Genomic DNA, 22,032 nt, shown 5'->3' with positions numbered 1-22,032 from the left:
TAACAACTACTACTGAAAGAATATACTGCACAATATAGAACTTAGATTTTTGAATCATGATATGGTAGCCTTTTTATTCTGTTATTTTGCTTAATAAATTGCACCATTTTTTGAAGCTGCAGTAAGCAGGCAGGTAAGAAAACACTCATAAGAAACAAATCCTAGCCTAGCTCAGCACACCAGCCACACGGAGAGCTGGAGCAGAACGGCAGAGATTAGCTCATGTGTGGGTGTAATTTCAGTGCTGTGCCACAGGCTGGCAGCAGAATGGAGACTTGAAGGTGTGAAGGTTTGCTTCCACTGCAAGGAAGCCCCTGCATTCCTCAGTTAATGAGAAGTGATGGGAGCATTTCAGCTAAGCTCTGAAGCACAAATCTGCCATCTTCTGTCAAGTAACAGAAAGCAACAGTCTCCTTGTAGATGACTAACTTAGATCTGTCAGACTGATGATCTGTAATCTTAACACTGGAAATTTTTTTGATTAAATGGTTTTGATGTTTTCTTTCTTTCTTTCTTCCCTCCTGATTAGGTTTGCTCCCTCACCTGTGCTTGAAAGACTGAGCTGTCTGGCAAGGAATAACTCCATCTATGTGGTTGCTAATATGGGAGACAAGAAACCATGTAATCCCAGTGACCCGAGGTGCCCAAGTGATGGCCACTATCAGTACAATGCCAATGTAGTCTTTGACTCAGAAGGGAAACTGGTGGCTTGTTATTACAAGGTGAGAGAATTTTACAATGTTCAGGAAGTGCACGATTCTCAGGAGATTAAAGATGTGAAACAGAAGCTGCTTCCTGGGCTTGAATGTATTTCTACATAAAGTCATAATAGACCAATTGTCAGAGGGCAGGTGGAAACTACTGCCACTATTCTAAATTTAAAAGCAAGTAATTAAATGAGAAGTAAAGCTCAATAAACCCTCTATTTTTACTGCATCTCAATAGGAAGTGACACATAAGATATTTAAACATTAACATCCTAAATAAACTCTTCACAACTAAATACTAATCCCTTTTACTGATACAAATCAGAAGCAACAGATATTTGTGGTTGACTTCTCTTGCAGTGGTATGAGTTCTATTTGAAATTAACATATAGCACATTCACAAAACATATTCTCCATTACTTGTATTTATGTGAATGATTCAACATTCATTTAACTCGAATGGTTTGATTTATTTTCTAATATTTTATTTTCTCCATTATTTTTTTTCTTTTCCATGAGCAGTACAACCTTTTTGTGACAGAGGAACAGTTTCATTACCCCAAGGATCCAGGATTTGTGACTTACAATACATCCTTTGGATACTTTGGCACTTTCACTTGTGCAGACATACTTTACCATGACCCAGCTGTGGTCTTGGCAAGCAGATTTTAGGTTGACACCATTCTGTTCCCAACTGTTTGAGTGAACACCCTTCCATTGGTTGTCAGCCATCCAGTTTAGGACATGAGAACTTGTAATGTTCTTGATATAAAGGAAATAAAAATGTGCTATTCAAGAACTTGGAAATTCTTAAGTTGACTACAAAACCTCTAGTCATTGTTAAATAATCAGTCCTGGGAGTTTATGAGCATTTTTCTTCATCTTCTGACCCTGGTGTTTTATTGGTGTTTTGGCCATGTAAAGAACCAAAATTCATTTTCTCCACTAGATGGAACCCTAACTCTGAGAAATGTGAGTGAGTTCTGCAAATAGTTCTTCTGGGCTGGAGACCTTGTGTGTCAGATTTTCTTTGCAGGCTTTGTTCCCACTGGATATTTTTCCTGAGCAGATGCTAGAAGTCAAGCACAAATTTTATGTGCATGTGTTTGCAGAATTGAGAGAAATTTATTGCTAAAATGTAGCTCTAAACTTTGCCACTCAAATAAAAGCAGATGTGAGCCATTCCTTTAGTTCTCAGTTGTTGATGACCCTATGTCATAAATCTCATATTCTTTATGACTAGGTTTTACTCTGGGCTTTAAGGATTTCTCTATTTATGTGAAGCACTTGCATATAGATGTGAATTTTGGTAATATCTTTTCTTTACAGAACTTTTTGATTGGACTGTGTTAGCACCCATTTTAATCAGAATTACTGGTTTCTAATTCAGTTAAAGAAGAACGCAAAACTTCAGCCACTTAAATCATATATAATCAGGACACTAATCTTGTCATTTACAACACATGAAACATCAGACTTTGATCTACTTTCCATTGAAGGCAAAAAACCATTAAGATTGCAGTCTCTGAAGGCTCAATTTAGTTTCAAAACAGTCTGGTAAATGTTAGAATTAAAAAAAAAAAAAAAAATGCAAATATGTAATTAGTGACTACTGCTTACCTGTCCCATATATTTGCTTTCAGATTAGAAAATTTCTGGTGTTAAGTGTTTGCAGAGAGTGTATTTATGCCTCAGATGGTCCAAGAGCATGTTACTACAATACTGAAATGGATAATGGCCACCTTTTGGTGACAGAACTGAGTTCATGGCCACAGCTCTCCTGAATATCCTGCTGCTGCTAACTGGTATGCCAGCCAGATCAAACAGCTTCCATCAAACAAACTCTCTTTCAGTGGGGCTGTTTACCATGATCTCTTCTCCTTCATGTAACTTACTGAATCTGAGGGAAATTGAGACATTTATCAGCAAGACCTCTATTATCATCTCACTTACAAGATGGTAGAGAAGCAGCAAGATGAAAATTATATCCTAGGTGCCTTTGATGGGTTGCATGTTGTTGAAGGACAGTGTTACTTGCAGGTAAGAGTTTTCTCCTCTTATTTGAATACTCTCTTTACAGTCTGTTTGCTTTTTTTTTTTTTTTTAATTGGGCCCAGCCCCCCAAACTTTTGTTTTCTTCATGATTCATTTTGACTTCATTAGGGGTGTTAATCTCCTTTTCTATGTTATAAATGATGGAAGAGTAGACCTTGGGTTGACCCTATGGTGTAACACCCTTGAAGGTGAGGTCACCCAGCAGTTTCAGCAAGGACAGGACAATTAAGTATGTATGCTCTGTTCTGATTGCACATCTGCAATACATCTTGCAGAAGTTCTCTACAGGTTTTGCAGGTTGTAGGTTTGTCAGGATTTATTGCTGAGGGGAGACCTCATTTCTCCCTGCAACTACCTGAAAGGAGGTTGTGGTGAGGTGGAGGTCGGGTGGATCACTTCTTCCAAGTGACAGGACTTGAGGAAATGGCCTCAGGTTGTTCTGGAGGAGGTTTATATTGTTATTAGGAAAAATAATCAATATCAAGAATTGGAACAGGCTGCCCAGGGAAGTGGTTCAGTTACCATCCCTGAAGATATTTAAAGAATGTGTGGATGTGATGCTTAGGGACATGGTTTAGTGGTTGGTTTAGCAGTGCTGGGTAATGGTTGGACTTGATGATCTTAAAGGTCTAACCTAAATGATTTCATGATTCTAAGTAGGTTTTTGTGTATGTATATGAAAAGGACAGAAGAATGTACATTTCTCCCTGTCTTTATAGGAATGCTCTTGTCACGAGAGCATTTCTGCCCAGTGGTTTGTACCATAGTGCTGATGTGATTATATACCATCTGATTATCTAACAAAGTAAGGAACCTAAATATGGATATAACATTTGTATTCATTTAGCTTGTCAATGTATTGATTCTTCAAAATTATGCTGCTAGGCTTTTTTTTTAGTGTGCTACAAATAATTTCTATATACTTAGAAATATATAGAGGATTGTACAGAGTGTATAATAAATAAATGCATAGATGTACTGGATCCTTTTTCATCATGACAGCTTTTGTTGCTGTCAAATCCAGCTCACAGCTGCTGAAAGCTTAGTGGTGTTTTGCCTTTCTGTCTCCTCTTCCCCACAGATCTGCACTCTGCCCAGCAGAGCACATGTGGGCAGCCTGTGGAGACAGCTCAGACCAAGTTTGAGATGTTCTCCCTCAGTGGCACGTTTGGCACCAGCTACGTCTTCCCAGAAGTGTTGTACAGCGGGGTGCAGCTGGCCCCTGGGGAGTTCAAGGTAATGGGACACCCTTGTGACTTGTCAGACATCAGAGGTCAGAAAGGCCCTACAAAAGACAATTAGTTGTTATCAGCATACTCTGTTCTCTGCCTTTATTTCTGCCTGATTTTCCTGGTTGGATTCATACAGTAATTCAGCTTGCCAGTTCCCCCAAATCCTCTAGAACAAGATCTCCCTCAAGACAGAAACGTAGTTTTTCTCTGAATTCCTGCTAGCTCCACTTGAGATTGGAGCTCTCTCAACTAGGTCAAAATTAATGAATATATTCTTTTATGTGTGCTGTGCAATTGTACTGCTATGAAGATGCTTCTGCTGTTTTTACTTTTTCATAACCAGGTGCTAAGTGATGGACGTCTGACAAGTCAGAATACTACATCAAAGCCAGTTTTGAGTGTAACACTCTTTGGGAGGTGGTATGAGGAGGACCCTCCACAGACACATCAAGCTTCAGCATGATTTCACAGCAGATCCTTCAAGCTTTCATCTGCTTGTTTCAGTAATACTACTTAATTACAAAAAATGGTAATTAATACTAATATTCATAATTAAAATGGTATTACGTTTTTCAATTTGCCTTATCTAACAGCATAGTCACTGCACATTGATGTGACTTAGTTTTGCAGCAAAAATCAATACTCTGCTGGAGTGTTGGGTATGTGTTTTTATATGATAACTTTGGTTGGCTTAGGCTTGGCCTTAACACTGAGAACAATAGAAAATAAATTCCTCTTATTTTAGTGGTGTAGGATTCAATGAGTTGTGCCCCAATAAAAGCCAGTTTTTAATTATTTGAAATTTTTGTTGGAGTATGAGCAGCCATAGAACATTATTCCCACCCCATTTCTGAACAGCCACTTTTGTAAACAAGAGATCACCAGAACTTTTGGAGATTCTAATTTCTTTTGAAAAGGAAAACAAGCTTCAAAACTATGTACCATAAAAAAACAGTTATTCAGCTCAACATATTTTAATGTTATCATACATTAGTAGATGCTTCCTGAGGGTGGAGTCTACTTTAATCTTTCTGCCCACATTTTTCAGACTTAGAAAATTTCCCTAGCACTAAATGGTTTGTATCTCAAATGCGTAAAAGAAACAGTTTCTCAGGAGCTTGTCTGTCTTCCCATGGAGTGGTTGCTCCTGCCAGTGCGAGGAGAGTCGGGACTGTGCAGCAGGTGTTGGCTGAGGGGAGTGCACAGCTGGAGCAGGTGGGACACGCTGGCACTGTGCAGATGTGGGCCCTGCAGACTGTGCTTCTTAGGCAAGTGCACTGGATTACTCTGTGTTTCCCAGCTAAGATTTCTATGTGTGCCTAATGCTGCTGTTCGTTCTGCAGGTTTCTTTTGAAGCACAAACATTGTTTACATTTTATCTGACCAACGTCATTAAAAAAATACAGACTCGGAGGAGGCAAAACACATTGGGTTTTTTTAACAAAGGAAACGTTTTAAAAATAAGATTGTAGTCTGTGAAATTATCAAACTGAAACCCTCTACAGCTCATATAGTAGAAATAATGGGAAACATTCTACTATTGGGGAGGAAATGCACCGTATCTTTAAATTTCCATCTGCTCCCTGTGAAAAGGTGTCCTGTCATGGCATAAGTCACATATCTGCGTGCTGTTGGCAGAAGTGAGCGCCCTCTGACTTCCTGGCGCTGCTGACACGCACTGGGCGCTGGGCAGGGATTGCGTGGCTGCGGAGTGACCTTTCGCACAGCCTTCTCCAGGCGGGCTTAACCCTTGGGACGCGCACTAGTTCCTCACGGGGCTCTCGCTAGGCTCGGGAACAGAAGCCGGACCCCAGTCTGACACATTCCGCCCACAGCTAAGCTGATTTAGCGCCAAATTGCATCCCGCTTTCAAAGTAAGTGCCCAGGCAGCCCCAGCACCGGGCAGTGGCAGAGATGGGGCGGGTGCAGTACAGGGGTGGGAAGAGGGGACTGGGAGGAGAGGGATGTGCAGAGCAGGCGGACCTCTGGGTGAGTGTCCCCTTACATTGTCCACAGGCACGGATGGGCCGGACCGCTGCAGTTTTCTCCAGTTTATTGGGCGGATTTGTTTGTGTCAGTTCCTCGCTCCTGGGCGAGCTCCCGGCTCCGCAGGAAATAGGGAGCGGTGCCTGCTGGTACGGGGGCAAACAGGGATAACTCCACTGCTCCTTGTCCCGGCAGGGCCACTGGAATTCTGCGGGGCATTCCCCTCGCACTGCGCTTGTAAATATTTCTGCTCAGCCCTGGCAGGGCAGTCACCTTTCTGGCTGATGTCCTCACTATTGCTGAACAAGGGAGCATTTGCTACTTCCTCCTTCACACAGATGCTGATTGTGCTTAATGTCACTCAACCTGTACTTAATTTGATAAAAAAGGTGAGGCAGAGATGGAGAAAAGCTTCAAAGCTACATGAGTTCGCCTATCAGCTGAAATGTCTACAACAGCTTTTAAAAGACTTGTATTTTAGGGAGCATGCTGAATCCAGTAATGTGTAGAGAATTACTTGGGGATGAACATCACCAGATAAAAATCAATGTTCCTAGTGACTGAAACTCTTTGTGTGAGAGAACTCTGTGGTATCTGCATTCATCCATAGGTCTGTATTTTTTGAGCCATCTCAACAGTGACAGTCTGCTGTAGCTGAAAGCCTATTCTGCTTCCCACTGCTCAGATAGCCTTTTCCAAATGAGAATACTGCAAATACAAAAATCCAAAAAGGGAGGGTGTCATAGCAACAGATGAGTTTGAAATGAGTTGAAGATTAAAAGTGAAGGCTCTCAATGCTCAGCATGTTCATGGGGACAGAAAGGTGTGCAGAGGGGCAGGCATGCCACTGCACCTGGTGAAATAGTCTGCTCTTTTGCTTCAGGCTAGCAAGAGTCAGGCAATGAGGTTATGCCTTATTTCAGAGGAAAAATTCTGTCCAGATTAATATTTTCTGGTGGAAGGCTGTTGGAAAGTGATGCCCAGTGAAACAGAAGTGACTGGCAGAGACACTTGGATAAACTCAAAGGGCAATTCTGTTGCTGGCATGTTGGGTGTATGACATCTCAGTACAGTGAGATGCTAATGCAGTTTCTTTGGTGTAGAGAAACTCAGAAGCAAGCTGCACATACTGACACATCGGAATTGAGGAGTACGAAGATACTAGAGTCAAAAAGTTTTTAAGACACCCTGAGTTTTGCCACTCAAAGTTCAGCAAAGACTTGCTCCACAGGTGACAATATCCACCTGGGTATTAGAGCTGATAGAAAAGTCTTGCTGTAATCAGTGACAGAGAAATGTATTACAATAATAGTTGGACTGTTCTTTCTAGGTATGTTTTTAATTAATTTTTTTTTTACTGGGCCCATTAGTATTGGCATTGCTGAGCATTTTAGGTTTGTTCAGTTGTGACGTGTTTAATGTGAGCTGCAATACTTTCATACATCTCCCACTTGCTTCCAAGGTAATGCTTTAACAGACCTGCAGTTCATTCCTCCCGTTTTCAAAGTAAACTTTGTCCTGCTTCTCTTTTCTCTGCACTGTTTGTCCAGAGCCCTCTAGGAGCAGGGAGGCTGCAGCCATGCTCCCTGCCCGGTCCCTGCTGCCCGCTGCGGTGTTGGCACTGGCAGCCCTTCAGGCTCTTGCCTCCGACACCTTCCTGGCAGCCGTGTACGAGCACGCCGTCATCCTGCCCCATGCCAGCGCCCAGCCCGTCCCTGCCAGCCACGCCTTGGCCCTGATGGGCAGGAACATGGATGTCTTGGAAGGGGCCGTCAGGGAAGCTGCCCGCCAGGTACGAGGGCCCCGTGAGGGCTGTGCCTCAGTGTTTGCTGCTCCTGCTGGCCCTGCTGCTGCTCTGCTGATGGGTGACCTTTAAACAGAGCCTGTTGTGACAGGGTGCACACATCATTGTGACTCCTGAGGACGGCATCTACGGCTGGCGATTCACAAGAGAATCCATCTACCCCTACCTGGAGGATATCCCTGACCCGGTGGTGAATTGGATTCCCTGCACTGACCCCTCAAGGTGATTCCTTCTGCAGGGGCTTAGGTGCTTTTAACCTATTATTGCATGGAGTCTTGAGCAGTTCACAGTAAAGTACTAAGAACTGCTAATGACTCTGACATAAGTTTTAATTAAAATTGAGTATGAAAGTAGTTAAATGGTTAGATATATAGCATGTCCATGACTAATTGATGAGGGAAACGATAATTTTTTTTTTTAATTAGACACTTTAAGGAGAAATTCAAACAATATACAGAATTTAGGTTACTAAAAGTTGAGGCATTGTCTTTTTTTCAGGCCAGAATATTTTGCTTCTCATTTACTTTCAGTTTTTCCACACTATTTTAAATAGAATTGACAGTAAATTATGAACACTAGTATTTCTTTGTTTTTTTGGTTTGTCTTTTACAAATGATGTGTTGAAACAAAAGCACACATTTTTGGGGACACCCGAGAAATAGTCTTTGAGCAGATAATAAGAGGTAATGAGGTCAGTAGTTAAAGTCCAAACTTTTAAATTATAAAAACCCAGGAACTTTTAATCTTGGTTTTCCACAATTAAGGTAGGATAAAGTCTGAATTGCTAGAGTCTCTGTGATGTAGAACATGATCTGTCATTCGAGAAGCATTTTCCAGCAATGACAAACTAAGCTATAGCTGAGCCCTGGACTTCAGACTCCTACAGCAAGCAGTGAGTGTACAGCCATGGAATTACAGTGGTGGTCCTCCCTTTTTGCCACAGCTTTCTGCACTTGCTTGATGAGGAGCAGGTTATTATATCTGTGAGTGAACAATAACTCAATTCTTCCAAGAAGAGTCACATTGGAGAGTAGTGCAGGATGTGTAACTTTTTGCTGAGATATAAGTAGCTAAAATTGCAGTCATTCATTGAAGGTGGAGTGTCTAAGCAAGTCTTTATTCCAGTGCATCACACAGGTTTAGCAGAGGTGATCTGAGTGCCTCCTCTCTGTTCCAAATCAGGGGTTTCACTAGTGGCTTTTGGGAATATAACATTTGCCATCAGTGTCTGGCATGCCATATTCCTAGTGCTGTATGTGTATCTTGCATGGAGGCCCTCCTTGTATGGCCCACACACACCTTGCAAAGCTGTAGGCATTGCCACACTACAAAGGAGGATGACTGCTTTGGCCTGGGTGGCCATGGGTGGCCACGGTATGGGTGTTTCAGAGGTGCTGCCAGTTTCTGGCACATGGACCCTTGTCGTATCTGGAAATTAATAGCCCACTGCTCTTCATGCCATGGTTAGAGGTCTGTGCTCCTGTCTGTGCGAGGAAATGAATTGCTTAATTGCCTTGACCATGTCATCTGCACTATCCCACAGCTCAACTCTGCTTAGCATGTTAAGGGCCCAGAGCTGCAGTCCTCAGGTGCCAGTATGCCTGGTGCTAAAATATTTACTTGTGTGATACCAAGCTAGTGTCTTCCTCTGCCCAGAGATGGCTCTCTTGCCCTTTCACAGCCCAAGGATTACTGCAGAGCATGTTCCAGGTGCTGAAGGGGACTGGCAGGCATGTCCCTGCCAATGGGAGGTCTCCAGGGCCTCCAAGGTGCAGGAAGCAATCTGAGGAAGCACGGCAGCAACTCTGTATCTGCCTACCCTGCCATGGCTGCAGGGTCGGAGATGCTGCTGGTGTGACCTCGGACACTCTGGAAATGGACACCACTGACAGCACAGGTTTTGTTAATTTTTTTTTTTTTTTCTCCTTCCCTAAAATACATTAGATTTGGTCCAGCACCAGTGCAGGAACGCCTCAGCTGCATGGCCAGAAATAACTCCATCTATGTGGTTGCAAACATCGGGGACAAGAAGCCGTGTGACTCCAGCGATCCCGGCTGCCCCAGGGACGGTCGCTACCAGTACAACACGGATGTCGTCTTTGACACACAGGGCAAACTGGTGGCTCGCTACCACAAGGTGAGGTGGCCTTGGAGAGGCAGCAACCAATTTTCCACTACTTCCAAAATGTCTCAATTTGGGCACAGAATTAAATTGAGAATTAAATTAAATTAAGTTATTGTCCACTGGCAGAGTTTTGCTTTTCTTTATAATGTAAAAGAATATCTCTCTTGCTATGGAGCACCACTGCCGAATTTGCACCTGCTGTCATGTTCCTTGAAACAGACTAGAATGAAAAATTATTGCTCTGATTCAATTTATTGGCATATGGTTTTGGTTGACTTCCTCAGTTCATTAGCTCGCTACTACTGTAAATTCTGCTGCTTGAGCAGCTTCAGTTTTCAATGCCAGCTTTTCACCAGACTACCACTTCATGTTCCAGGATTTCAATTTTCATCTCTATTTCATTGTAGATGAGCAATTTGATATCAGAGAGGCAGGATCTTTTTTTCTGATGTTGTGTTGGCGTGTTTCTTGTACAATGGGAATTATTTGGACAAAATGATGGTCTAAGATGGGTGTAAAAAGAGATAAGGATACTGAAACATTTGTACCCAATGGAAGTTCCTCTTTCAGTATTATGTGCCTACCTGCAAGTTCCATGTTAATGAATCGTGCCAGATATCATGCCAATGTGGGTAGAGTGAATTCAGTTTATTTAATGCACTTTGGGCCCAGTATTTCATCTGATTGTTTAGAGACAAGATACCTATTGGTGAGCAAACTGGGTGAGTGAAACACTGATAGTGCCAGTCTGTTCCCCAGCCTGCCATGGCCCAGGTGCTGAATTACAAGTTAAGTAAACTAGAACTTCTTTCCTGGCTTGGTGTCCATATTTACTTTCAGATCACAAGGACATTAATAAAGGACTCTTGATAAATACGTATGTGAAGAAAGAAGGAAAATGTTGTAAAGCCGAGAATTTCACAAACTTCATGTTTTCTGTTGGCTGAGATCATCTCTCCCTCATCAGCACAGTCTTTATTTTCTACTTTGCAGTGTCCCACGTACTGTCTTGTACTTCATGCTGGTTCTCTGTACTTCCAGTGCTCCTGGGCATCTCCACACCAAGGGCACCAATTTTGTCTCTTGGCACCAGATCCCCCTTGCTTCCCTTACATTACTATGTCTGTTCTGGTTGCATTTGGGTCACCTGAAATATAAACTAGGTGGGGAGGAGTGGAAAGATTATTCTCATGCAGATGACACCAACAGACCTGAAGGCAGCTGGCTGCTTTCCTAGCTAGATGCCAGGACAATATGTAATATGTATTCCATATTTTGGGTACAATGATCATGCAATTTTAGCCTGATTTCCTACCTGTGAGGGCTTCCAACACAGGTCAAAAATTCCCTTCTAGTCATTCTGAACAGCTTTAGGGAATGACTCCAAGACATATGGTTACTAAGTGCCTCTAACTGGTTTCTCTATTTCTCTTCCCCTACAGTATAATCTCTTTGAAGGAGAAGGTCAGTTTAATTATCCAAAAGAGCCAGAAGCTGTCACCTTTGAGACTCCTTTTGGGAAGTTTGGCATTTTCACTTGCTTTGACATCCTTTTCTACGAGCCTGCCGTAGTCCTGGTGAGCGAGATGCAGGTGGACACTGTGCTCTTCCCAACAGCTTGGATGAATGTCCTGCCCTTTCTGACTGCAGTTCAGTTTCACTCTGCCTGGGCCATGGGCATGCGTGTCAATGTCTTAGCTGCCAATACTCACAACACCAGCATGGAAATGACAGGTAACTTGATTTTCGCTCCGTGCAAAAATCTCTATAACCACAAATCTCTTATTCCCTGCTCTACAAAATGGCTTTGAGGAGGAATATAATATATTTATCTGGAAGGTTAAGAGTCTAGTCACTGAATTTTTAGGCTTATGGATCCTTTTCCTAATGGTTTCATACAAGACACAGCAAAAGTTGTAGTGTTTTCTTTGCCCCAGCTTATTAGGATTATCTCTTCTTTTAATGGCTCTAAACAAATAGTAGGTTACTGCCCTTATACCTGAATAGAAATTTTTGAGATTTTTACGGTGTTTTCCTCTCCACTTCTAAGTCTATGATTGAATGCTGAGCTGTAAATATCCTTGTAAACCATGTATGCGGCTACATTTATTCTGCCAAATGAGAGACTTATTTGTATAGCTGTATTTAACATTGTCACAGAAAACCATTAAAAACACATGTTCAGGCCTGTTGTAGTAACACTGCTAAGAAATCTACATCTTAATATTAGAATGTAACATTGATTTTTTAGAGCTCAGCTTATGGAATAGTATATTTCTGTTAGACCAGTATCTTCACTGAGCTGTGTGACCACAGTACTGTTTTGGGACTTTTCATTTGAAATGCCTGACAGGCTTCTGCAGTGATGGGTATGACAGACCTTTGATGTCCCTGTGTTGCTTGGTGCTGGTCAGATGTGAATCACCCATGAAGGGAGTTCTCAGCTGGTGTAAAGGGGGCTGGACAATTGCTGTCCCCTGTTCACCAGGACAGGCCTGTGATACTTGCCTGTGTTGTGTTTTGGATCATCTCAATCAGTATATGGTCCTTTCAGATCAATCAGCCGAGAAAAATATTGAATACAAGAGAAAAGATTACTGAGGAGGGCATAAATATAATCATAACATAACATAAAAAACAAACATCCTCTGCCTTTGGCTACACTGAGCAGACCCCATCTAAGGGAATAAATGCTATTCTTTGCCAGAGCATGAGCTCTGTGTACTGAATTGCTTATGGTCACCTTTGATGAGACTAAAATTACTTTAATCTGTGTAGAAGAGTGGATAAGCTATCAGCAGAGACACTTAGAAGGACAGCATGGTTTTTTAAATTCCTCTTTGGACTGACTGTTGTGTTCTCCTCAGGGAGTGGCATTTATGCACCAGCTGGAGCCAGAACATACTCCTACAACATGAAAACTGAAGATGGTCAACTCCTCATTGCTGAACTAGATGCACACCCTCGTCTTTCTCCTGCCGCCCCCCCTGCTGTCAGCTGGAACTCATATGCTTTGAGTGTTGAAAGATTCTCACAGAATGACCATGAATTCACAGGAATCATCTTTGAAGACCTCTTTACTTTCACGGAGCTCACTAAGCCTGGGGGGAATCTCACTGTCTGCCAAAAAAACCTCTGCTGTCACTTGACATACAATATGGCAGAGAAAAGAGATGATGAAGTTTATGTCCTGGGTGCTTTTGATGGCCTTCATGTTATTGAAGGACAGTACTATCTGCAGGTAATTCTCTGGAGGGTATTACTTACTTTAGGAAGCTTATTTACAGGGAGAAACCTTCAGCTCTGTGGTGGGAAAAGAGAAGACAATGTCTCATCTATGCTGGAGTCCTAGTGCCCTGTTTGTTAATAATGGAAAGGAGTTGCTAAAACTTCCAAGCCTATTTGCCTTCAAATCCAACAAATGCAGTAGAGAGGTCTCTAAACCTCATTTAAATGCCCAGAGTGCACTCACTATTTTTGGTGGTGTGCATTATTGCCTAAATTTAGGTTCTCTTCTGTGAATATTTGCAGTAAGTGTTCTGAATCTCCTCCATATTACAGAATCACAGAATAGTTTTGAATAGGTTTGAAAGGGATATCTGAAGATCACGTAGTCCAATCCCCCTGCCAAGGCAAGGTCACCTAGAGCAGATTACACAGAAATGCATCTGAGTGGGTTTTGAGTGCCTCCAGAGAGGGAGAATCCAAGACATTCTTGGGCAGCCTGTTCTGATGCTCTGCCATCCTAAATGTAAAAAAGTTCATCCTCATGTTGAGGTGAAATTTCTTGGTTTTTTATGGCCATTGCTTCTGATCCTGTTGCTGGGCACCACTGAAAAGAGTCTGGCACCATCTTCTTGGCACACACCTTTGAGATATTAGTATGTGTTGATGAGACCCCGCTCAGCCTTCTCTAGACTTTACAGGCCCAGCTCCCACAGTCTCTCCTCATAAGACAAATGCTCCAGAGTCCTCATCATCTTTGTGGCCTCAGCTGGACACTCTCCAGTAGCTCCCAGTACTGTGCCCAGGCACAGTACTCCAGATGTGGTCTCACTGTATCTTCATCAAAGAGTTGCTGTTAAAAATCAGTTAATCATAGCTATCTTTATGAGATGCTCTGCTAGGTTAGGGTCACAGAAATGTTAATTTTTTGTCATTATTCAAATCGTAGCAATGAAGCTCACTTAAATGGCTCATGACTTTTAATGGAAATACTCTCTTTTCTTCTCCTTTAATCAAATATTTGGGAAGACAGTGAGTTACATCCTGTTTGAATTTGCTTAAAGCCATATTTGCAAACATCCTTTGCCTTTATAATTAAGTTATTGTGCCAGCAGATACTTTTTAGTTACTTCTGTCTGTCAGCATGGCCTTTTTGTACCAGCTGGTATGGACTCTGGGATATGAGCAGAGGTGTTATCCAGCAAACAGCTCATCTAATACTTCTAGGAAGGTAACTTGAATAAATTCAGTTCTTGGTGAGCTTGGTTGTAAAATTTATTCTAGTGGTTATGGAAGTTGCCAGATGGTCTCTGCCATTATTGAAAGTTCTAGAGAATACAGGAATTTCTACTCTTCCTTTTACCCTCAGTATTTTTTCATTTCCTCACGACATATTCCTTATTTCTCTGCTTATTTGCATTTCAGCACAAACCCATATTTGCTGATGAATACTTTTGATTTTTTTCAAATATGCTTCTATCCCCCAATACCAGAAATGTAGAAAAATTCCATCACCTATCAGTGAAACCAGACATCATCCTTCAAATAATTTCTGAATCAGAGGAGTGCTAGCCCTATTTCATATTTCCTCATGAAGACCATAAACATTTATCAGCTGGAAAATTAACTCTCATGACAAAAGGGAAACAATATTGTGATTCTTACTTTCCTCTATGTGATGCAAATACTAACACAAAACTATAACAAAAGATGCTAATTTCAACTCCTTGGCCTAAATTAACTAGGATTTGGGTAGGGAACATCAAATTCAGACTTCCAGGATTACTAGGCCATCAAATGAAGTACCATTAGCAACATGTACAATTAGCAGTAAGAGGACTTGGTGGTGCACTTGTTCAATGTACCTTTGTGGAGGACATAGCTTCGTTTCCCTAAAATTTCCATTTACAAACTCATCTTACTAAGACGTGGGAAACGAACCTTCAAATAAGGACAACTGGTGATTGATTGAAAGAATTAGTGGAAGCAACAGGATCATGCTTCAGAGATGAAATAAGGTGGTCTGGCTGCATTTATGTCAGAGACAATCTGTTTATAAAATTATAATGCTAAGGCAATGCAGGTCTAGAATACTCCCAATCAGATCAAGGGGCGAAAAAATAAGTTACAAACGAAAAGGAGTTGCCCAAGGGTTATGAAAAAGAACCTGTGATTCTTACCTGCTCGGACACACATTAGCTTTGATGGCTAATTCTTATCAGTGTTAACATCTTGCTAAATACACTGTTATCTCCTCTTCCCCACAGATCTGCAGTCTGCTCAAGTGCCCAAGCACAAACCTGAGCACATGTGGGCAGCCTGTGGAGATGGCTCAGACCAAGTTTGAGATGTTCTCCCTCAGTGGCACGTTTGGCACCAGCTATGTCTTCCCAGAAGTGTTGTACAGCGGGGTGCAGCTGGCCCCTGGGGAGTTCAAGGTAATGGGACACCCTTGTGATTTGTCAGACATCAGAGGTCAGAAAGCCATTACAAGAGACACTTAGTTGCTAGCAGTGTCCTCTGTCCCCTGCCTTGAGTTCAAGGCAGCTTCATTTCTGCCTATTTTTCCTGGTTGCATTCATATAGTAAGTCCACCTTGCCAATTCTCTTCTGCCCTGTTCCCCCAAATCCTCTAGAACAAGATCTCCCTCAAGACAGAAATGTGGTTTTTCTCAGACTTCCTGCTAGCTCCACTTGAGATTGGAGCTCTCTCAATTAGATCAACATGAATGAATATATTCTTTTTTGTTTGCCATACAATAGTACTGCTTTGATGATGCTCCTGCTGTTTTTACTTTTTCATAACCAGGTGCTAAGTGATGGACGTCTGACAAGTCAGAATACTACATCAAAGCCAGTTTTGAGTGTAACACTCTTTGGGAGGTGGTATGAGAAGGACCCTCCACAGACACATCAAGCTTCAGCATGATTTCATGGCAGATCCTTCAAGCTTCCATCTGCTTGTTTCTGTAAAACTAGTTAATTACAAAGAATGGTAATTAATACTAATATTCATTATTAAAATGGCATTACGTTTCTCAATTTATCTAACAGCATAGTCACTGCACATTGATGTATTGACTTAGTTTTGCAGCAAAAAACTGCTGGACTGTTGTGAATGTGTTTTTATATGATCACTTTGGTTGGCTAAGGCTTGGCTTTAACACTGGGAACAGTAGAAAATATATTTCTCTGATTTTAGTGGTGTAGGATTTGGTGAGTTGTGCCCAAAAAAAGCCAGTTTCCAAATATTTGAAATTTTTGGAGTATGAGCAGCCATTTCCACAACACTATTCCCACCCCATTTCTGAACAGGCACTTTTGTAGTCAAGAGATTACTAGAACATTTGAAGATTTTAATTTCCTTTGAAAAGGAAAACAAACCCTAAAAACATTTTCCTTCAAAAAACATTTATTCAACTCAGCATGCTGCAATGTGGTATCATATAATGGACTAACTCACAGCTGGAAGAGTCTACTTTAATCTTTCTGCCCACATTTTTCAGACTTAGAAAAACTCCCTAGCACAGAATTGTTGATAACTGTTTGTATCACAAATGCTCAAAACAAGTAGTTTCTCAGGAGCTTGTCTGTCTTCCCATGGAGTGGTTGCTCCTGCCAGTGCAGGGAGAGTCGGGACTGTGCAGCAGGTGTTGGCTGAGGGGAGTGCACAGCTGGAGCAGGTGGGACACGCTGGCACTGTGCAGATGTGGGCCCTGCAGACTGTGCTTCTTAGGCAAGTGCACTGGATTACTCTGTGTTTCCCAGCTAAGATTTCTATGTGTGCCTAATGCTGCTGTTCGTTCTGCAGGTTTCTTTTGAAGCACAAACATTGTTTACATTTTATCTGACCAACGTCATTAAAAAAATACAGACTCGGAGGAGGCAAAACACATTGGGCTTTTTTAACAAAGGACACGTTTTAAAAATAAGATTGTAGTCTCTGAAAGTATCAAAATGAAACCCTCTACAGCTCATATAGTAGAAATAATGGGAAACATTCTACTGTTGGGGAGGAAATGCACCGTATCTTTAAATTTCCATCTGCTCCCTGTGAAAAGGTGTCCTGTCATGGCATAAGTAACATATCTGCGTGCTGTTGGCAGAAGTGAGCGCCCTCTGACTTCCTGGCGCTGCTGACACGCACTGGGCGCTGGGCAGGGATTGCGTGGCTGCGGAGTGACCTTTCGCACAGCCTTCTCCAGGCGGGCTTAACCCTTGGGACGCGCACTAGTTCCTCACGGGGCTCTCGCTAGGCTCGGGAACAGAAGCCGGACCCCAGTCTGACACATTCCGCCCACAGCTAAGCTGATTTAGCGCCAAATTGCATCCCGCTTTCAAAGTAAGTGCCCAGGCAGCCCCAGCACCGGGCAGTGGCAGAGATGGGGCGGGTGCAGTACAGGGGTGGGAAGAGGGGACTGGGAGGAGAGGGATGTGCAGAGCAGGCGGACCTCTGGGTGAGTGTCCCCTTACATTGTCCACAGGCACGGATGGGCCGGACCGCTGCAGTTTTCTCCAGTTTATTGGGTGGATTTGTTTGTGTCAGTTCCTCGCTCCTGGGCGAGCTCCCGGCTCCGCAGGAAATAGGGAGCGGTGCCTGCTGGTACGGGGGCAAACAGGGATAACTCCACTGCTCCTTGTCCCGGCAGGGCCACTGGAATTCTGCGGGGCATTCCCCTCTCACTGCGCTTGTAAATATTTCTGCTCAGCCCTGGCAGGGCAGTCACCTTTCTGGCTGATGTCCTCACTATTGCTGAACAAGGGAGCATTTGCTACTTCCTCCTTCACGCAGATGCTGATTGTGCTTAACGTGACTTTTTGCTAAAAAAAGCAAGGCAGAGGAGGAGTGGCATGTGACTGAGATACGGGACTTCAATGGAGAGCTGCAAAAATAATCCAAGCAAGAAGCCAATGCCCAAGCAGAAAGAAGTCGGAGTTTAAGTTATTGAAGTCACTATTGTTATTGAAGCCATTGAAGTTGTTTATTGTTCTCACCATCCAACCTTATATATTGTTGCAGCATTTACGGCTCTAAAGCAGTCACATCCCCAAGCCAGAATTTACCCCTATTTACAGAAGCAGCCTATTGTTTGCATTACTTGGAGGCCTTACAAAGCCACATAGTTTCAAAAAACTTGGTAGCTACATATGCTGTACTTTCCCAGCTCTTCCCTCAAAGTTGGTTGCTTTTTCCATGGTCTATATCCAACCAAGGCCAGAATTTCTCAATAACTGTGCTCTCTGTTCTGTCTCCCATTTGTTGTCCCACAAAGGAGGAACGCTTCAAAGCTACCTTAGTTCAACTATCACTGAAATCTCTACAATAGTTTTAAAATGGCTTGTATTTTAGGCTACTGAATGCTGGATCCAGTAATGTGTGTAGAGAAGTACTTGGGGATGAACATCACCAGATAAAAATCAATGTTCCTAGTGACTGAAACTCTCTGTGTGAGAGAACTCTGTGGTATCTGCATTCATCCATAGGTCTGTTTTTTCTGAACCATCTCAACAGTGACAGTCTGCTGTAGCTGAAAGCCTATTCTGCTTCCCACTGCTCAGATAGCCTTTTCCAAATGAGAATACTGCAAATACAAAAATACAAAAAGGGAGGATGTCATAGCAACAGATGAGTTTGAAATGAGTTGATGATTAAAAGTGAAGGCTCTCAATGCTCAGCATGTTCATGGGGACAGAAAGGTGTGCAGAGGGGCAGGCATGCCACTGCACCTGGTGAAATAGTCTGCTCTTTTGCTTCAGGCTAGCAAGAGCCAGGCAATGAGGTTATGCCTTATTTCAGAGGAAAAATTCTGTCCAGATTCATATTTTCTGGTGGAAGGCTGTTGGAAAGTGATGCCCAGTGAAACAGAAGTGACTGGCAGAGACACTGGGATAAACTCAAAGGGCAATTCTGTTGCTGGCATGTTGGGTGTATGACATCTCAGTACAGTGAGATGCTAATGCAGTTTCTTTGGTGTAGAGGAACTCAGAAGCAAGCTGAACATACTGACACATCGGAATTGATTAATATGAAGCAACTAGAGTAAAGACGTTTCTGAGACACCCTGGAGCTCTGTCCTGCTATGTCCTCTGCAGGATAGCAGTGGAATAAACTGTCTCAAAACAGCTACAGTGAACCTGCTCATAGTGAATAATCAGACCTATTAATTACATTTTAACGAAATCACTTGTTTCAGGGAGAGATATGGTCTGACATACCTTCTTCCTGTTTTGTCACATTTTTCTGAGCTCTTAGTGTGTTCATATGGGGTACTCCTCTATTAAACTCCTTGTTTCACATTTTTCACTCAGATCCTGAATGATGGATGCTTGATATGTAAGAAAGAACCAACGAAACCTGTCATTACTGTGATGCTTTCTGGATGGTGGTATGAAAGGGATCATCTGAAACAAGACCCTCAACCAACATCCCTCCCCATGATATTTCTATAACTGAAGCTCTACTCTGCTATTGTTATGGCCAAATGAGATACAGCATCATCTACAACAACCATCCCAATTATGTCTCTCATTTCCAGTTGCAAAATCTCATCAATATGTTTGGTTTACTAATAAATAAATAAATAAATAAATATTATTACTACAATTTATTGAGAAGTATCTGTTTCTATGTCATAAAATTACTAACATTTTATTAGTTCAAAACAGCAGTTGTTTTTCTGTTTGATGGATTTTTATTTTTCTGATGCTCAGAAAACCTGAATTGTAGTCCAGAGTGTACATTTTTATTAAAACAGCATTGCATATTTTTTCATTGCAGATTATTGTGGGACCAGTAAATAAAGCAGTAAAAGATGTGATTTGTGGAAGGTCTATACACATGCTCATTATTTCTTTATGTCTGGAATATGGGTTGTGCTGACCTATGCCAGTCTGCTCTTTTACCACAATTAGACCTTTTTTAAATCTATTTCTGTTGCTTTGATTTTATATCCTTTATGCCATTGGTGCATATAACGTAGGAAATGGCAACACAGTGCATCATGGAAGCTGAATGAGAACTCCAGCAAAGAGCCTTCCTGAAACAAAATGTGCCACCACTTTTTGGTCAGAACATGATTTGAATCATTATTCATGTGAAACCTCTGTTGAAACAAAACTTGGAATTAAAATATCAAATTATTCTGGTTGTCAGCTTGAGAAACAGCTTGATGACACCTTGATGACACCTCCTGACTGCACTGGATGCTATTCAGTGACAGAATTTTTACTGCAACCTGTAAACAAGTCACTGAGTGACTTGGTGTCTCATAGCAGCTCCTCCCTCTCATCTTCTTTGTTTCTTTCTAGTCATGGAACACCAATGGTTGTGAAATAAGCCTTGCCCTTTCCTCCTTTTTGCTAATGCTGCGTTGTGTTGCCCTGCAGATTAATTTCTTTAGGAATCTGGGGATTTGGAATTCTGTTTCAGACCAGCTAGTCCTGGTGAGATGGCACTGTTCACATTTTTGTTTCTCTTCTCCCCAGTGACTTGTGTTTTGTTGATGCTGCTGGACCTTAGTGACCTTCTTTCAGCACATCAGTGTATAAAGATGTGCATGTTCTGTGGCTGTGTCCTTAAGAGCAGTTAGAGACTTTTGTTCATGTAATTTCTTCTTCCTTTTTCCCACACTGCTACCATTCCTGGTCTCACCATAGAACCATAGAATCTTCCAGGCTGGAAGAGACCTTTCAGATCATCCAGTCCAGCTGTAAACTTGGCATTACCTCTGTAACCCCTAAACCCCTAAACCATCATGTGGTGCCAGATCCAGACTCCTGTTAAACATCTCTGGGGCCCCACCACCTCCCTGCATAACCCATTCCAATGCCTGACCACCTGAAAAGTGAAAAATTTTTTCTAATATCTAATCTGAATTTAATCTATCTCAGTTTAAGGCCATTACCTCTAGTCAGCACAGCAGGAGAGACCAGCCCTTACCTCACTGAAAACTCCTTTCAGGAAGCTGTAGAGAGTGATGAGATTTCCCATGAGCTTCATCTTCTCCATACTAAACAAATCCAGCTCCCTCAGCTGTTCCTCATAGCATGTGTTTTCTAGACCTTTCAGGAGCCTTGCTGCCCTTCTCTGAGCAGGCTCCAGCACCTCAATGCCCTTGTTAAAGTGAGATTTCCAGAACAGAACACAGCATTGAAAGTTCAGTCTCACCAGTACTGAGTAGTGGATGATCACTTCCCTGGTCCTGCTGGCCACACTGTTCTTGATACAGGCCCAGGTGCCACTGACCTTCTTGGCCCCCTGGGCACACTGCTGGCTCATACCAAGCCAGCTGTCAGCCAGCACTCCCAAGTCCATCTCTGCCAAACAGCTCTCGAGCCACTCCTCCCCCAGCCTGTAGCGCTGCCTGGGGTTGCTGTGGCCCAAGTGCAGGACACAGCACCTCACCATGATGCTCTCAAGGTCCTCAATCCCATGGACTTTCCTGGAGCTGGTGAGACACTGGGAGTGCAAATACTCTCCAGTCTCCAGCACTGATTACCACTGCTGAGTGCCATATGACCTTTTTTGTTTCCAAATGTAAATAGATACTCACATGTGACATAACAGTGACATGTCTCACATAATGACATGTTTATCAAAAGCCTCAGACAATGTACTCTGACTCATTGAACAGTTGAACATTATTGCTGTTAAAGCCACACTGTCTTAAAACATTGTTCACTGTTTAAGTCAGTTACTCTCTGTCCTGCTAGGATTATCCAGTGTTGTCCTCTTCCCATGGGTACAAACTCAGTGCAGACACCGTACTTGTCCCCAGGGAACCTGGTGAGTGATACCACAACTGTCTCCCAAGGAAAGGATCTGGATTTAAGGGATGTTATGGCACCTGGGAAGGGCTCGTCTTGCAGAAAGGATTCAGCAGGACTGTGTCGCCAGCC

At 42.5% G+C, this 22,032-nt stretch overlaps 1 protein-coding gene, 1 long non-coding RNA gene and 1 pseudogene across 2 annotated transcripts; all 3 read left to right on the top strand.

Annotated features, from left to right (window-relative positions):
- The first annotated feature begins 470 nt into the window (after window positions 1–470).
- Window positions 471–4,796, top strand: LOC130250849 (pantetheinase-like; annotated as a pseudogene).
- A 226-nt stretch (window positions 4,797–5,022) lies between these two features.
- Window positions 5,023–16,385, top strand: LOC130251850 (pantetheinase-like). Its single transcript, XM_056488830.1, has 8 exons — window positions 5,023–5,868; window positions 7,531–7,772; window positions 7,876–8,006; window positions 9,729–9,921; window positions 11,352–11,643; window positions 12,777–13,150; window positions 15,402–15,572; window positions 15,944–16,385. The coding sequence occupies exons 2-8, from the start codon at window positions 7,560–7,562 to the stop codon at window positions 16,061–16,063; spliced, it is 1,494 nt and encodes a 497-aa protein (XP_056344805.1). The 5' UTR covers window positions 5,023–5,868; window positions 7,531–7,559; the 3' UTR covers window positions 16,064–16,385.
- Window positions 16,386–17,224: 839 nt separating this feature from the next.
- LOC130251852 (uncharacterized) lies at window positions 17,225–19,894 on the top strand. The gene is made up of 2 exons (XR_008840249.1): window positions 17,225–17,476; window positions 19,444–19,894. It is a non-coding gene; the product is annotated as an uncharacterized LOC130251852 (long non-coding RNA).
- Window positions 19,895–22,032: the final 2,138 nt, after the last annotated feature.

This window comes from Oenanthe melanoleuca, chromosome 3, assembly GCF_029582105.1.
Source record: "Oenanthe melanoleuca isolate GR-GAL-2019-014 chromosome 3, OMel1.0, whole genome shotgun sequence".
Classification (NCBI taxonomy): domain Eukaryota; kingdom Metazoa; phylum Chordata; class Aves; order Passeriformes; family Muscicapidae; genus Oenanthe; species Oenanthe melanoleuca.
Note: the sequence above shows the minus strand (reverse complement) of the source record. Positions and strands in the feature narration are given on the sequence as shown.

What these genes read in the sequence shown, in the direction of transcription:
- LOC130251850 (XM_056488830.1), top strand. Translation starts at nt 7,560, where the DNA reads ATGCTCCCTGCCCGGTCCCTGCTGCCCGCTGCGGTGTTGGCACTGGCA. An exon ending in TGGTGGCTCGCTACCACAAG is followed by an intron (nt 9,922 to 11,351) that starts GTGAGGTGGCCT and finishes CTTCCCCTACAG; the next exon opens with TATAATCTCTTTGAAGGAGA. An exon ending in CACCAGCATGGAAATGACAG is followed by an intron (nt 11,644 to 12,776) that starts GTAACTTGATTT and finishes TGTTCTCCTCAG; the next exon opens with GGAGTGGCATTTATGCACCA.